This window comes from Atta cephalotes, assembly GCF_000143395.1.
Source record: "Atta cephalotes unplaced genomic scaffold scaffold00015, whole genome shotgun sequence".
Taxonomy (NCBI): domain Eukaryota; kingdom Metazoa; phylum Arthropoda; class Insecta; order Hymenoptera; family Formicidae; genus Atta; species Atta cephalotes.
Window position 1 is genome coordinate 1,142,282 of NW_012130079.1, and position 13,996 is coordinate 1,156,277.

Here is a 13,996-nt window from a genome sequence, read left to right on the forward strand (position 1 = left end):
GTAAAGTTTACTAACGTACATANACTATATNTAGTNTAGTATATATATATATATATATATATATATATANATATATATAAAAATAGGAATTAAAAATAAATATAAAATAAACTTACAGACAGCTGATCAAGGAACACTACCATTCGTTCTTTATTTTTAAGAATGAATGGGTTTACAACTTCCATGTATGGTTCTTTTCCACCAAATTCGACCAAATTAGCCAAATTTTGTAGACATTTTGCCACCATGACTAATGATCTATAAATAATTTAAACAATTAGTGTAGCATGTGATAATATTTAAATAAAGATATTTAAAATGATATACAAATTATAATATAAATTTCATTTTGTGTGATTTTAATTCATATGTTACTTTTTTAAATTTATATTTAGTTTATGTTTATACCTCGCAGCAGATGGAGATGGTGGTTCAGCTATTAAATTAAAGGATCTAGGATTCAATATGGCAGGGCAGAGGAGGCGTAGAAATATAAATCCACTGACAACCCGAGTTCTGACTAGTCTTTCGTGTGGCCATTTAGCAACGACTGCTCGTTGTAAGCATCCGCAAATGTATCTGAGAGTTCTCGGACAAGCATCAGGACTTGTGAAGATACTTAATGTAACTTCATCCAATACCTAAAATAGAGAATGCATTTTTATTAATTTTTTTGATAATCGCATTAATTAACACATAATTACTAAAGAAATTATATACTTGTAACAAAAATTCTGCATTATTGCACGCATCTTCTGGAGAATCCATTTTTGTTGGATTCAACTCACAACTCTGTTTACTTTCAATTAGTTTCACGATCGTATCACGCAAAGCGGCCTTTAAAAACGAAGTACAAACAGATTTCATATATAAATCCATTAAAGTGGTAGTAAGACTGGCAGCTCTAAATAGAGTTGGTGTTTCATCTTCTTTCTCAACCTAATAAAAATATATTTTATAATTATGATTTTATATATTTGATGATATTTGTTATTGGTGTATCAAACTATAACTCACTTCAGCTTGATTCAATGATCGTAGGAGATCCGATTCCTTTCTCTCATGTCTATAAAATCAACAATATCAAAATTAATATCCATTTATAATTAAATTGTAGGATATAATTATTTGTACCTAAAAATTCTAAGAAGACTATTTGCCAAAGGTACTCTATCTAAGTGGCATACATCTGCTAATGCTTTAACAACATGTAATTCTGGATCTAGTAATAATTGCTGAAGAGGGCTATATTCTTCGGGAGGCATAGCTAAATCGTGTCTATATCTGTAATACAGATATTTTTATTAATATACACAAAGATTTTTATATAATAAGATTTATATACAATATAATTGAAATTTATATTCTTATATATATTATATCGCATTATCTCATCTGTGAGCAAATATTTTTAATCTTTACCGTATGCGTAAACGCAATGCGCCCCATTCTCCGATTGGTGTCACTCCTGATAATGGATACCATTCATCCATTTCTTCTCCATTAGTCAAACTTGCCAATTCAACCGTCAGATCAGCGACTTCCGTATCCTTGCTGCGCTTACCTTTGTTATACAGAGTGAGCGAGAAGGACATGACATCCGGTGGAACATCCCTAATTGCAAATTAATAAAGAGTAAAGAGATTTTATACATTGAGAAGCTAGTTCATATAAGATTCACATACGTACTCTAGAATAAATTCTTCATCCCAGAGTGGATGCAATCCTGTTTTAACCTTTGTGCGAGCAACTTTAACATTATTTAGAGCCACTATAATAAACGGATTCGGAACTAGCTTGTACGGAAGCCTATGTGCGTCTAAGATATGCAAATGCAATGAACGTAATTCACGGAGGCGGGCGACTTTCGGAGCACGGGTAAGTTGTGATACACATAATGGTTTCAAGGCATTAATCCAGTCTAATGCGTTCTCGGAATTCGGGGCAGCCAGATAAGTTATGGTGGCCAAACATGGTAAAGCACGTTCAACTAATTGGAAACAATGAGGCCTATCAAACACACTTTCATGGACCTAAAAAGACACTTCGGTAACTCATCCCGCGTTCATTCTAAGCTATCATTTCCTTCATTTGCCGATATGGCATATATAAATCATGCATGTTATTATAATTATTTTTGTTACCAAATTTTTATAAAAACCTTAGATTTTGATGTTAATATGACGTATGATAATATGACGTTCAATATTTCAGAATATATTCCTTACCTGATATAAATAAGCACAGCTTAAATCAATGAGACCTTTTGGCTTGGTCCTCTTGGGATTATCGTACAAATAGAGATGTGTGTCGGTAGCATCCACTAATAAAACAAAATATAATGCTTTCCATTTTTTATTTTTCTCAGATTTCTTTTCTAAATATCCCTGCATTTTAATCCCTTTATTCTTTTTTGCTCCTGATTGCTCTCGACACTCCCTCAAAGTTGCATATATTTTCTCAGCATGTTGAACTTCTCTATTTACTCTGACGCTACCATCAGGTTCGGTTACCATTGCTTGAACCAAAGTATGCCCCTCTACAATTTGTTCCTTTCGATATCTATGGTACAACAAGTAAAATAAGAATATCAAAAATATTACTTTTTGTAAAAAATTAAAATAATAAAAATGTACCTATTAATTACAGCGTCAAGACATTCAAACGTTCTACCTCCCATAAGATAGCGTACTCCTTTTTTCTCGATTCTGAATCTCTGTATTTGGTTATTTATATGGAAAAAAAGTGAATAATCTCCCGGACTGTTATCCGATGGTCTGACCTGTGGAATAAAAATATAAATATTAAGTACAAAAAATCAAAGAATTAAGTAAGTATATATAAATAAAAAAAAATAAAGATTTAAAAAATAAAAATAAAGATATACGTAATAATAATATACGTAATAATATGATATCATTTAAAATAAATATGAGGAAATCATTATTTTCTTACTAGGAAACTTCCAGGTCCTGCCTTCACCAACATGTCCACTGCTTCACTTTTGGTGACATTAGGATGAAACCAGGAAAACACTGTATTGGGATCTATGGAATCATCAAGGTCCTCTACTAATTCCCGAAATATTAAACCCTGTTCACCAGTTCTGTGGGCAGTGACCCACAACCATCCATCTCCCATGTCATTGTGCACAAAAAATATATCCCCTTTTTGAAAACTCAGTTCGTCAGTATCTGGCATTTTAGTGTATGGCAGTATCGCAACGATTCGTTTCTTATCATTTACTGGCTCCGGTGGTGGCGTTGGATGTATAAGTCTTTCTCTCTTTAAGAGATCCGAGCAATGAGTATAATATGCCACCAGGTCTGAGAGACTGTTAAATTGACGACCGCCTACAATATTTTTCAAATTAAATTATATATTTAACAAAAAGTTTTCTTAAATATAAATATAAAAAGTTTAATACGTTATTTAATTTGTGCATATTGTGAATAATCTTTTGCAAATATGTCAATTGAAAGTTTTATCTCAAAATTTAACATTTTCAGAATAAATGTTACAAATATTAAATCTTTTTGCCATAATGTAATGTTATATGTTAAAATCTTTTAAAATAATATATAATAATTCACATATATGAGACATTATAAAGACATTACATTATAAATATATTTAGAAATTCTTAAATTGTACATCTCTATCTTTACCAATGTAATAATCTCCACAGACAGCTGTAATTCGAAAATGATTTATTCCAGTCCTTCCTAAGTAAGACAAAACATAACTTCCAGGTTTTCTATCGCTTTCACGAACCAAGTAACTACCCATTTTACTCGCATCCCATAGTCTTTCCTCAGCTGTAAATCTATCTAATCGACCGTGATACCACCTGTAAAAGGTCACATGCTATTTTAATCTCAATTCTAATCAAGGCTTGTATACCTTGCATTTACATCCAATCCTATCTCAAAGTATTATACATGAAAAGTTAATAGAAATAATATTCAAGTCTCACTGATTCTCTGGCGGTGCCGTTAACAAAGTGGCATTCGCGCCGTCGGGTTCTTCCGCATCTTGTATGTCATCCGGTATATTTTCGAGAAAGGGATCAAATTCATTTTCTGCGTTCAAGGATTCGTTTTGACCACCATCCTCACTTCCTGTACTAGGAGATCCACCTTTGCTGCTATGCTCCATCTAAAAAAACAATGAAATGAAATTAGCTGGACTTTTAATAATAAGCCATTATCTAAGCCTTAACTCATAAAAAATTGATCAATCATAGTTGATTATTTTTATCATTTTAATTGTGACTGATAAATTCCTTACGGCTCAAGACTTAGCTATTATAGAAAGCCTGCCGTTTACTTAACATTTAATTTTTTTCACAATATAAAAAATAATACAATCATACTTGTGATATTAACTTTTTTATTAATAATTTTTCTATTTTATTCAATAAAATCCCTTTTTTTGTTTAATAAATTTTTAAAATCGCTTAGGTCAGGACTGAATAGGACATGCTAATTAATTCGATATTAATATTAATTAATTAATTTGAAGAAGTTCTTTTTTTGTTTTTAAGTATGTTTAAGAACAATCATATCCTTAATTTTTTCTTCTTTACTTCTGCTTTAAATACTCCTAGACGAAATAACTTATCAGGATTTTTAAAATTTTAGAAATAGTTTCTTTTAATTGCAATTTCAAAACAAAATAGTTATCAATACAGACATAATTTCATACAATACATTTTAGACTCCAACATGCATCATAAACGACTCTAGAATTCATACAAGATAAATTAAAATTTATTTTCAAAGAAGAATGGATTCCAAAGTCTCCAGATATAGTCCCTCGATCAGTGTAATCGAAAGAAGATTATGTTCAAATAAAAAATAAATATAAATTACCTCAATAACGCGAAGAATAAAAAAATTAAAATAAAAATTAAAAGTCATCATCATGTTTTGTCACTTTCAGTAGCTATCAAAGATCTGATTCATTCTGACTTTCGACATCATTATCGAGCAGTATCGCTGTGAACATAAGTGTCATGTCCCAATATCATATTAGAAAAATGTTAGGAAAATCCAGAGTGAAAGTGTAGCATACATAAAACTGTTTTTCATTCAAGTGCGTCGTGCGTCCCTAATCAAGGAGAGTCAGGCGATAACACTGGAAACGGGAGAGATAAAGCTCGGCGAGGTGCCCCTCGCGGAAATACAACCGCACAAGAACGTAAGGGGGAGCCGAGATATTAAATAAGAGTAAGGGAATCACGCCGCGCCTTCTGCCGTTCGCGATCTCCGTTCATCAAGAAAGAAACAATATCAAGGTACGAATAACGGAGTAGTTACTCCACTCGTATTACAAGAGTATACGCATACATACCTTGGCATTGTTGGATACGCTGGGTCCGCCGCGCACGAACTCCGCCATTCCGTCGGCACCACTCTCGTGTACGCGACTACGAAGCACCCGGATCAATCAGTCGAACGGCATGCGTCGTCCCCGCCGCGATGTTCCTCGCGATCGTATTTACAAATACAATTACGAAGGCAGACTCGTATCAGTATAAAATGTATTGACGTTTCCCGGCAGCCATTTTACTATCCGCACGCGCCGACCGTGACGCATGCGCGAGCATGACATGAGTGTCCCGATCAGTTCCGATTTCCAATTGGCGGAAAGTGAAATGATAACGGCGCGATGGTAGTTCTTTAATGAACTTTCAGCAATATCCGGGAATATCGACAAAATCGAGAATGATGTTATCGGCGGAGTAAACTCTAGTTTTACTTCGAAGTTGCGGAAAAATTCAAGGATCAAAATAATACATATACTTGCGAATCAAAAATTATGAAGAATATATCTGTTCTTTTGGAGAGAAAAGGAAAGATGAACTAGTGAACAAAAAAAGAACAGGCCTATATTTTACAGCGATTTTTTATTGGAATTTGGACAGTACTTAGTGTGCATATTGAATGTGTGTTTAATAGAGCATCTATTGAACTATTGTGCTAATAACTGTGTGCAGTTAAGTAAAATATGTGTTTTATAATTCTAAATATTTGCATTTTACTGTTACACTCAGATCAAATTAATATACAATGATGATTTTAATATGCACTAGGTCCAATTAAATTCATATTAGATATATATATAGAATTATATAAAAGTTTGCATTAGTAACTAAATATAACAAATTGAAAAAAAGAAATTTTTAAAAGATTTTATATTATTTAATAAATATTAATCTTATATTTTTTTAGAATTTATGTATCAGAAATTTATGGATGAAATATTTTAATATTCTATTCTAAAATATGTATAAAAATATGTATAATAATATAGAAATGCATAATATATATAAATTCATGCTAGATTAAAATTTTTTATTTTTGCTCATTAGCTGTTATCTGATAATTAATAAATAATTTATTATTCATTTCCTAGAAAAAAACCAGAAACATCAATATGTGTAAATTTTTTTTAATATTGACTCATGATTATGTAAGTTCTTTCTTACGTCATGGCAGTAATAAGCTCTTATCAGACTAACAAATATATAGAATTAATTTAAAATAAATCTTTATTTATTTTTAATCAAAGTCAAATTATATAATATTTGTAATGTTTCTCTTTCTTTTTTTCTAATAGATAACCTCTACAAAAAAATAGATAAATTAGATAAATTGAAAATAAGGATAGGTTAAAGGAATAATAAATCGGAGATGATTTAAGTAAATGTTATAAGAAATTTTTGATGTCTTATAACAATAATAAATTTGCATAAGAATATTTAAGTCGAATTTATTTTCTTTCTGCACATTCGACTTTGAGCTAGTGGCACGAGTCGCATCGTTAGCAGCATTTACTTGTCTTAACATCATTTCATAAATTACTCTACGTGTGTAAGAGGTAACTTTTCTATCATTTTTCTATGTTTCTTTCATTTAGATCAGTGATGATTTAGATCACCGTGAATTTTTTACAGCTTGCCAATTCATGGTAAAAAATATAACATGTTTTTTACTTTATGCAAACAAAATAAATATTGTGTAATCTGAAAGAATTTATATATTCTAAAAATAATGATTAAGCCTAAAAAAGATTGCATCATTGATTTTTAAATTAAGAAATAGTTTTTTTAAATTAAAATAGTTTAAAATAAATTCTTTTTTATTAAATATGAAGCAAAAAATTTATAAAAAAAATTTATGTTTGCAATATTAATTAATAATAGAGCTTGAATCTTTAAAAATTACTCTGCAATTATAAATTTTTTCAAAATGTATTGTTTCAGTAAAGAAGATTTTTATACATTATTCAACAAGATATATATTGTAAGAGTAAGCAGCAAATGGCAGAAGTAGAAAGACAACAGTTTACAGATATAAAACTTTCTGTACCTTGGGGTCATGTTGCTGCCAGAACTTATGGATCTCCTACAGGAAAGCCAGTCTTAGCAGTACATGGACTTCTAGATAATGCAGGAACATTTACTAGATTGATGAAATATTTACCAAAAGAATTATTTTATTATGTATGCATAGATTTACCTGGCCATGGATGGTCATCACATTTTCCATCTTGGATGATATTAGATATTATGGATTATGCACATGCATTATATTTTGTCTTAGAAGTGCTTCAATGGAAAACATTTATTTACCTAGGACACAGTTTGGGAGCACAAATAGGTGTAATATTCAGTGTTTTTCACCCAAATAGAATCGAGAAGTTAATTTCTTTTGATGGGATTCTTCTGAATCCTACAAATAACGAACTTACAACTTATTTTAAGAAGGCATCTGCATTCTCAGTAAAAGTTTGTCATGAAAAAAAATCATCTTTCACTAGAGAAGAAATATTACATGCTCTTAAGACTTTTAGGATTGGAGTTTTGAATTCTGAAGCTGCTGATGAATTATTTGAGCGTGCAGTTACAGAAGTAAATGGAAAGTATATCTATAACAGAGATATACGATTAAAAAATCATCCTTTATCATTTATGCAGACAAAAGAATGTCAGAAGTTTAACAACATGCTTTCAATTCCAATATATCTCTGTATTCCATTTCACGGTATGATTTTTCCACATAAAGAACTTACATTCATATTAGAAACAATAAGGGTTAAAACCTTAACAAAAGTAACTTATGTAGATGGAAATCATGATGTTCATAATAATAACCCTGAAAAAGTTGCACCATTTGTATGTAAAATATTAAATAACGACTATTCTAGCAAACTGTAGATAATTGTGTGCATGCACACATTTTTCAGAGAAAAAGAAATTGTTAATAAACATAAACATAAAAGATATAAATATAATTTATAATATACATCTCTATATATAAATATACGAGAACAAATCAATAAATATCCGTGTTTGAAGACGGGCGTTACTGTTGACATTATCATCGTATACTACCATCTTTCAAATGGCGCTATACAAAATTCAAGTGATTCATATGATAGTTTTGATTAACAGCAATTCAGTGAGCGTATTTGATGTTTTTCGATACAATGAAAAAAGTATCCATCTGTGATTCGCTTTTTATTTTTGGATTTTATTTTAGAAAAACGTGCTAAGAAATAAAAACGAAGTTGGATGCCATCTATGGAAACCCCTTCACCATCTATGATAAATGAGATGAACGAATTTATACGTGATTAGGATGAGGAAATTATCGAAAAAATCCGACATGATTCTCGCTAATAGAAAGTGCATGAAATAGTAGAGACTGTAAGCGTGTCGTACGAAACGGCATTCAATATTTTGCATGATAACTTAGGAATGAAAAAGCTGTCGGCCCGATTCGACTGGGTGCCGCGATTGCTTATGGTTGACGACAAGTGGATATGACTATCAATTTCGAAGCAGTATTTGAAGCTATTTAAACGCAATCTGCAAGAATTTTTTCGTCGATTCGTAACTATTAAAACATGAATTCACTATCAGAGACCAAAGAACAGTGGACTTTATCCGCAAATGTACTCCGAAGAAGGTCAAGATGGTCTCATCGATTAGAAAGGTGATGGTCACATTTTTTTAAATGCACAAAGCATGATCTTCATCTATTTGGAGAAGGGAAAAACTATTATGGAAAAACTACTATGCTGATTTATTGGGCCGATTCGATGTTGAATTGAAGAAAACACGGCTCCATTTGCCGAAAAAAAAGTATTGTTCCACCACGACGATGCACCGGCTCTCTGCAGTCGCTACAGCTAAATTAGTCGAATTACGCTACGAATTGCTATCGCATCTGTATTTAGCCCCCTGCAACTTCTTTCTGTTTTCAAATTTGAAAAAAATGACTCAAAAGAAAGAGATTCGAATGAGGAAGTCATCGCTGAAACAGAGATATTTTGCAGAATTCAACAAATTTTTCGAAAGAATTAAAAAATGACAGGGACGTTGGGAAAAGTGTATCCTTCTAAAAGGGGATTACGTTGAAAAATAAAAAAAATTTTGTGAAAAACTTATTCTTCATTACTAACACAGATATTTGTTGATTTGCCCTTGTATAAATATCTATATTTCTCGAATATACTTTACATTTCACAATGTATATTGATATGTACTTGAATGTTTATTTTACATTTATAATATATATATATATATATATATATATAATATATAAGGATACAAGGTATATCAGGTTATAAAATTGTCATATAAAAATAGTTACATGACGTATTACAGTAAGAAAACTATTGTACTGTAAAAATTATATTTTCCATACGAAATTGTACAAAATTGTAAAATAGTTTATTCTTGTAAATTTTTATAAATTTACTATTGTAATTTTCACTAAACCTTTCATTTGATGAACTTTAATTTTTACTTCCTTATCTCTCAAAATAATATCTCTTAGTTCGTTCTCGAAAACGATTGCAGTATGATTCATAAAAGAATCCTTTTTTGTATCATGTATATGATGTGGACTGAGTTGAATCTTGTACCAACATATTAAGGCATTTGGTAAAATTTTTCCTTTATTTATTTCTCCAAAATTCACGATTGTTTCAGTAATTTCTGTTTCATTTATTTCTATCAATGTTCGTGCCTCAGACATAATTTCACATGAATATAAACTTGAATTCAAATCAAATATTTGATTGATCTATAGCAAAATAAATATGGAAATAAAAATCAACATCTACACTCTAAAAATTAATTATACATGAGACTTACCTTATATTTATTAATGTATTCAGCGATTATGTAATTTGTACTTTTTATTTTATTGATTATATTATCCCGCATATGTAGATCATCTTCGCTGTCTGAACTCTGAAAAGAAAAATATATTCATTTACTGTCATTTTAGACAAATAAAAATTATGCAAAATTTTATTTTTAATCATTTTTTTTCATTAAAATATGTCTTTTATTTAAATATAAATTACATTGATTAAATATCGTTTGTATATCATTATACCGTATCAATATCAAATGAAGACGATCTTTGGAGATTTACATTTTGTACATAAACCATATTTGGTAAATCTTCTGAGTATACTAACTGTCCCATAAGAAAAATCTTCTCTGGCAATAATACACCATTTGTTTTAAGCAAGTTCCTAAGATAATAGATGATAACAGATTTTAATATTTTATAATTATATAAAACATATGTAAATATTGTATACAATATAATACCTGGAAATTTGATAACAACTACCTTGGTCATCTCTTAATTCACCTTTAATATCAAAATTATAAATAAATATGGAATCTAGAGAATATGGAATTTCTTCATAACTTGATATCATATGTACTTTCTCTTGCACCTCGCTATCACGAGCTACTTGTTCAATTAGAACACGTAGCATTGGATTGTCAGTTTTGTAATATAAAATTTCACTATCTTTACATTCCTTTAAAAGTGTCAACCCGTAGATTGGAAAAGGCGAGGTATCCAAAATATATTTCATTTTTCTATTCTTTTGAGATCTACCAATTTCTGTGAGCAATTTGACATAATCGAAGTCGTTTAGAAAGGCAATGACTTCTTTTGGCAAATGATACAAAGTTGTACAATTTTCACTATAACGTTCATTATTCGTGCTATAAGAACATTTCAGTTTGCTCTTTAAAGTTTCTGCTTTTATCGTCAATACATCACCTTCATGACATACAGTTGGCATCGTCGGAAAAACAGCAAATTGCCAACAAGATTTCCCATCCGAAGAATCCAGTGTGATCTCCTCGTCAAGATGTAACTTGAACCAAGTGATTAAACCATCTATGATACCATCGTATCTACATTTTGTTTGTAGCATCTGCTTTATTCCATCTTTGCAGAATTCATACAATTCTAGTAAACTATTAAAATTCACATTAAAAAGCAATTGTGGCTCTGTAATGTAATTCATTTGAACTTTCTCCAGGTTTTCTGTATCATAATATTCGTCGTCTGATAGTATAGACACATTATTAAAGTTTAAAGGACAATTCTCTTTTATCTTGTCAAAAATCACTGACGATCTGTATCTAATGTATTCACATTCAATAACTGCTGTGTAAACCGTCGCGCCCATAGGTATTACCATACCATTTAAATCTAAAATATTCATGTGTACGTTAATCATAGATGGTATTACAAGCTCTCCAAATAAGCCAGCATCAAATGTTTCAGTCACTATTAATTTTACTCTAGAATTATAGGTAATGGTTTTAATATTAATCAATGCATAATATTGTAACAAATTAATTAATGCAAATAATTTTTAAAAGATATATAAGTATGTATTGTATTGTACACACCTTTCTGAAATATCCATAGGTACTTTAAGATCGAACGACAGTTTTGATATTAATTTTATGTCAGATGCATTGTTAGATTCAAATACGTCTTTCGCAATCAGTGTCATTGCTTCAGAACATTCACATGCATAAACTTTTTTGGCTCCAGCATCTTTTGCATATAAACTCAAAAGACCTGTACCAGTTCCTACATCCAATACTGTATCATAGCCCTGACTGACTCTCTTACGTATGGCTCGCTCAAAAGCATTGTTTCTCTGCTTGTCATTGAGCATTGTGAAATGCCACCTATCCACTGCCATACTATATGCATTTTGCAAGTTTCGCTCTGCTGGTAGAAAGTTAACATCAACTTTCAAAGCTCTTTTTAAATATTCTATTGCCCTTATGGGATGATTATTCCTTTAACAAGTACATGCAGCATTCTATGAGTCTTTTTTAGATCAGGAATAATAATGAAAAGAATTTATTGTAAAGGTAATTGAAAAATTATTAGTGTATGCATTATATAGTGTATAGATTACCTCAACAAGTGTGCCGCAAAATTATTCAACATACGAGAATTGTTTGGATAAATATTCAAGGAAAATTTGTAGGAGCTTACAATATCTGAAAATTTGTTGTCATTTGCTAATTGCATTCCCCATTCACCTGAAAATATTATTATAGTGTTATAAAAAATATAAATTTCTCTGATATTTTTAGGTATAAATACAGATTAAATACAAATGTCTTACACAGAACATCTGTAAACGTTTCTTCAATTTCTGATCTCCTTGCAGACAGTTTTGCAAAGATAATATAATATGCAAAAGCTTTCCCAACATTTCCAATCCTGTCATATTCTCTGGCTTTTCGCAGTGATTCCTCCAATATACTATTTACTTCTGCTTGCATTTTTGCATCGATTAAATTTATTTTTAACTCATTCGCCTTGATTTTATAATAATAATTGATTTTGAAAAATTAGAAATTGATATTATCACGAGATAATCATGTGACTAATTTTAATTATTATTTGTATACACATGCACGAGCAAACATGCATACGTCAAATATGAATTAACCTAACCTAACGTTTGTTCGCTCTGTCCGTATCCGATACTACCGACTAAAAAACTGTCAACTGTCTAAAAATACATCGCAATAAAAAAAAGAGAGGGCGCTAAATTTTTGTTTTGAATAATAAAAGGTCTATTCTTTTTCTTCTTAAACTTTTACCAGTCACCGATGAGATATTATTAAAGATCGTCAACCCTGATCAAATTTTCGGCGATATAAAAAGGTCCCGAGGACTTGGAGGTAATTGAAGAACATTGACATTATTGACAATTGATATAAATTTGCTATTATTAACATAAATATTTGATTTATGCATTATTAAATTCATGATTTTTTATTATGTAAATGTTCCATAAATAAATGTGCATACTTATAAAGCTATGTCCTATATATTGCAGAAAAATTACAATTTTTTCTCTGTAGTTATCATCTCTGTTGATAACCAAACTTTGACGATACACTGAAATCACAATTTTAAAGAAAAATCGAATATTATTGAATTCTAAATGCATAAATACACTTACTGAACTAAATCATAAAATTAATACAATATTATCAGTTTTTAACTCTTAATCACTTTAATATTCTCAAGACTCGAACTCCCGTAAGGATGTTGGTCTTTTAATAGTACCTCGGTGCACCGTTCATTTTTCTTTCTTTTCTCTTTAAGAAGAAAGAAGAAGAAGAAAGATGAATTAACAAAAGTTCATCCAAAAAGAACAAGCCTAAAAAAAAAGAATGTTTCTAAAAACATCCAATTTTTAGAAACATTCCTTTTGTTGAACAATCGTTATTGAATTTTGTCCAATTTTGGAATATGTTTGCTATAAAAAAATCGAAAATGGTAAATTGAAAATTAGAATTTAATCAATTGAAATAAACAGCTAAGATTAGTTTTCCGATTAAGAAATTTAATTAAAATTTAATTTTTAATTCGCAAGCTTCCATTTCCAACATATAATCTGATACGAGTTTAATGTTCGCTAGTATCGCATTATTGTGTTCTCAATCTCATCAAAAAGAAGTATTATAACGGTTTCCGCTTGCATGTGTATGTCATACATATATATATATATATATATATATATACTATTAATACACTACGAAACATATCATATACCATATATATATATATATATATATATATATATATATATATATATATATATATATATATATAGTATACTA

General features: G+C 30.0%; 3 protein-coding genes across 3 annotated transcripts in view; 1 reads left to right on the forward strand and 2 right to left on the reverse strand.

Moving 5' to 3' along the window:
* LOC105617957 (ras GTPase-activating protein 1) overlaps positions 1–5,403 on the reverse strand; it is a 5,919-nt gene extending 516 nt beyond the window's left edge. The window contains exons 1-13 of the mRNA XM_012199493.1: positions 5,356–5,403; positions 3,977–4,158; positions 3,669–3,850; positions 2,956–3,353; positions 2,637–2,782; positions 2,229–2,562; positions 1,690–2,033; positions 1,423–1,614; positions 1,135–1,284; positions 1,018–1,066; positions 721–939; positions 409–641; positions 117–258 (exon numbers count right to left, since the gene is read on the reverse strand). Of these exons, the coding sequence (XP_012054883.1) occupies positions 117–258; positions 409–641; positions 721–939; positions 1,018–1,066; positions 1,135–1,284; positions 1,423–1,614; positions 1,690–2,033; positions 2,229–2,562; positions 2,637–2,782; positions 2,956–3,353; positions 3,669–3,850; positions 3,977–4,158; positions 5,356–5,403 (2,619 nt within the window). The remainder of the gene's footprint in view (positions 1–116; positions 259–408; positions 642–720; positions 940–1,017; positions 1,067–1,134; positions 1,285–1,422; positions 1,615–1,689; positions 2,034–2,228; positions 2,563–2,636; positions 2,783–2,955; positions 3,354–3,668; positions 3,851–3,976; positions 4,159–5,355) is intronic.
* A 1,924-nt stretch (positions 5,404–7,327) lies between these two features.
* On the forward strand, positions 7,328–8,224 carry LOC105617958 (serine hydrolase-like protein). The gene has a single exon (XM_012199494.1). It carries the CDS (start codon positions 7,328–7,330, stop codon positions 8,222–8,224), a length of 897 nt encoding a protein of 298 aa, XP_012054884.1.
* A 1,466-nt stretch (positions 8,225–9,690) lies between these two features.
* On the reverse strand, positions 9,691–12,643 carry LOC105617959 (putative protein arginine N-methyltransferase 9). Its single transcript, XM_012199496.1, has 7 exons — positions 12,484–12,643; positions 12,271–12,397; positions 11,747–12,148; positions 10,640–11,635; positions 10,419–10,560; positions 10,172–10,270; positions 9,691–10,100 (listed from the first exon to the last, which is right to left on the reverse strand). The coding sequence occupies exons 1-7, from the start codon at positions 12,641–12,643 to the stop codon at positions 9,762–9,764; spliced, it is 2,265 nt and encodes a 754-aa protein (XP_012054886.1). The 3' UTR covers positions 9,691–9,761.
* Positions 12,644–13,996: the final 1,353 nt, after the last annotated feature.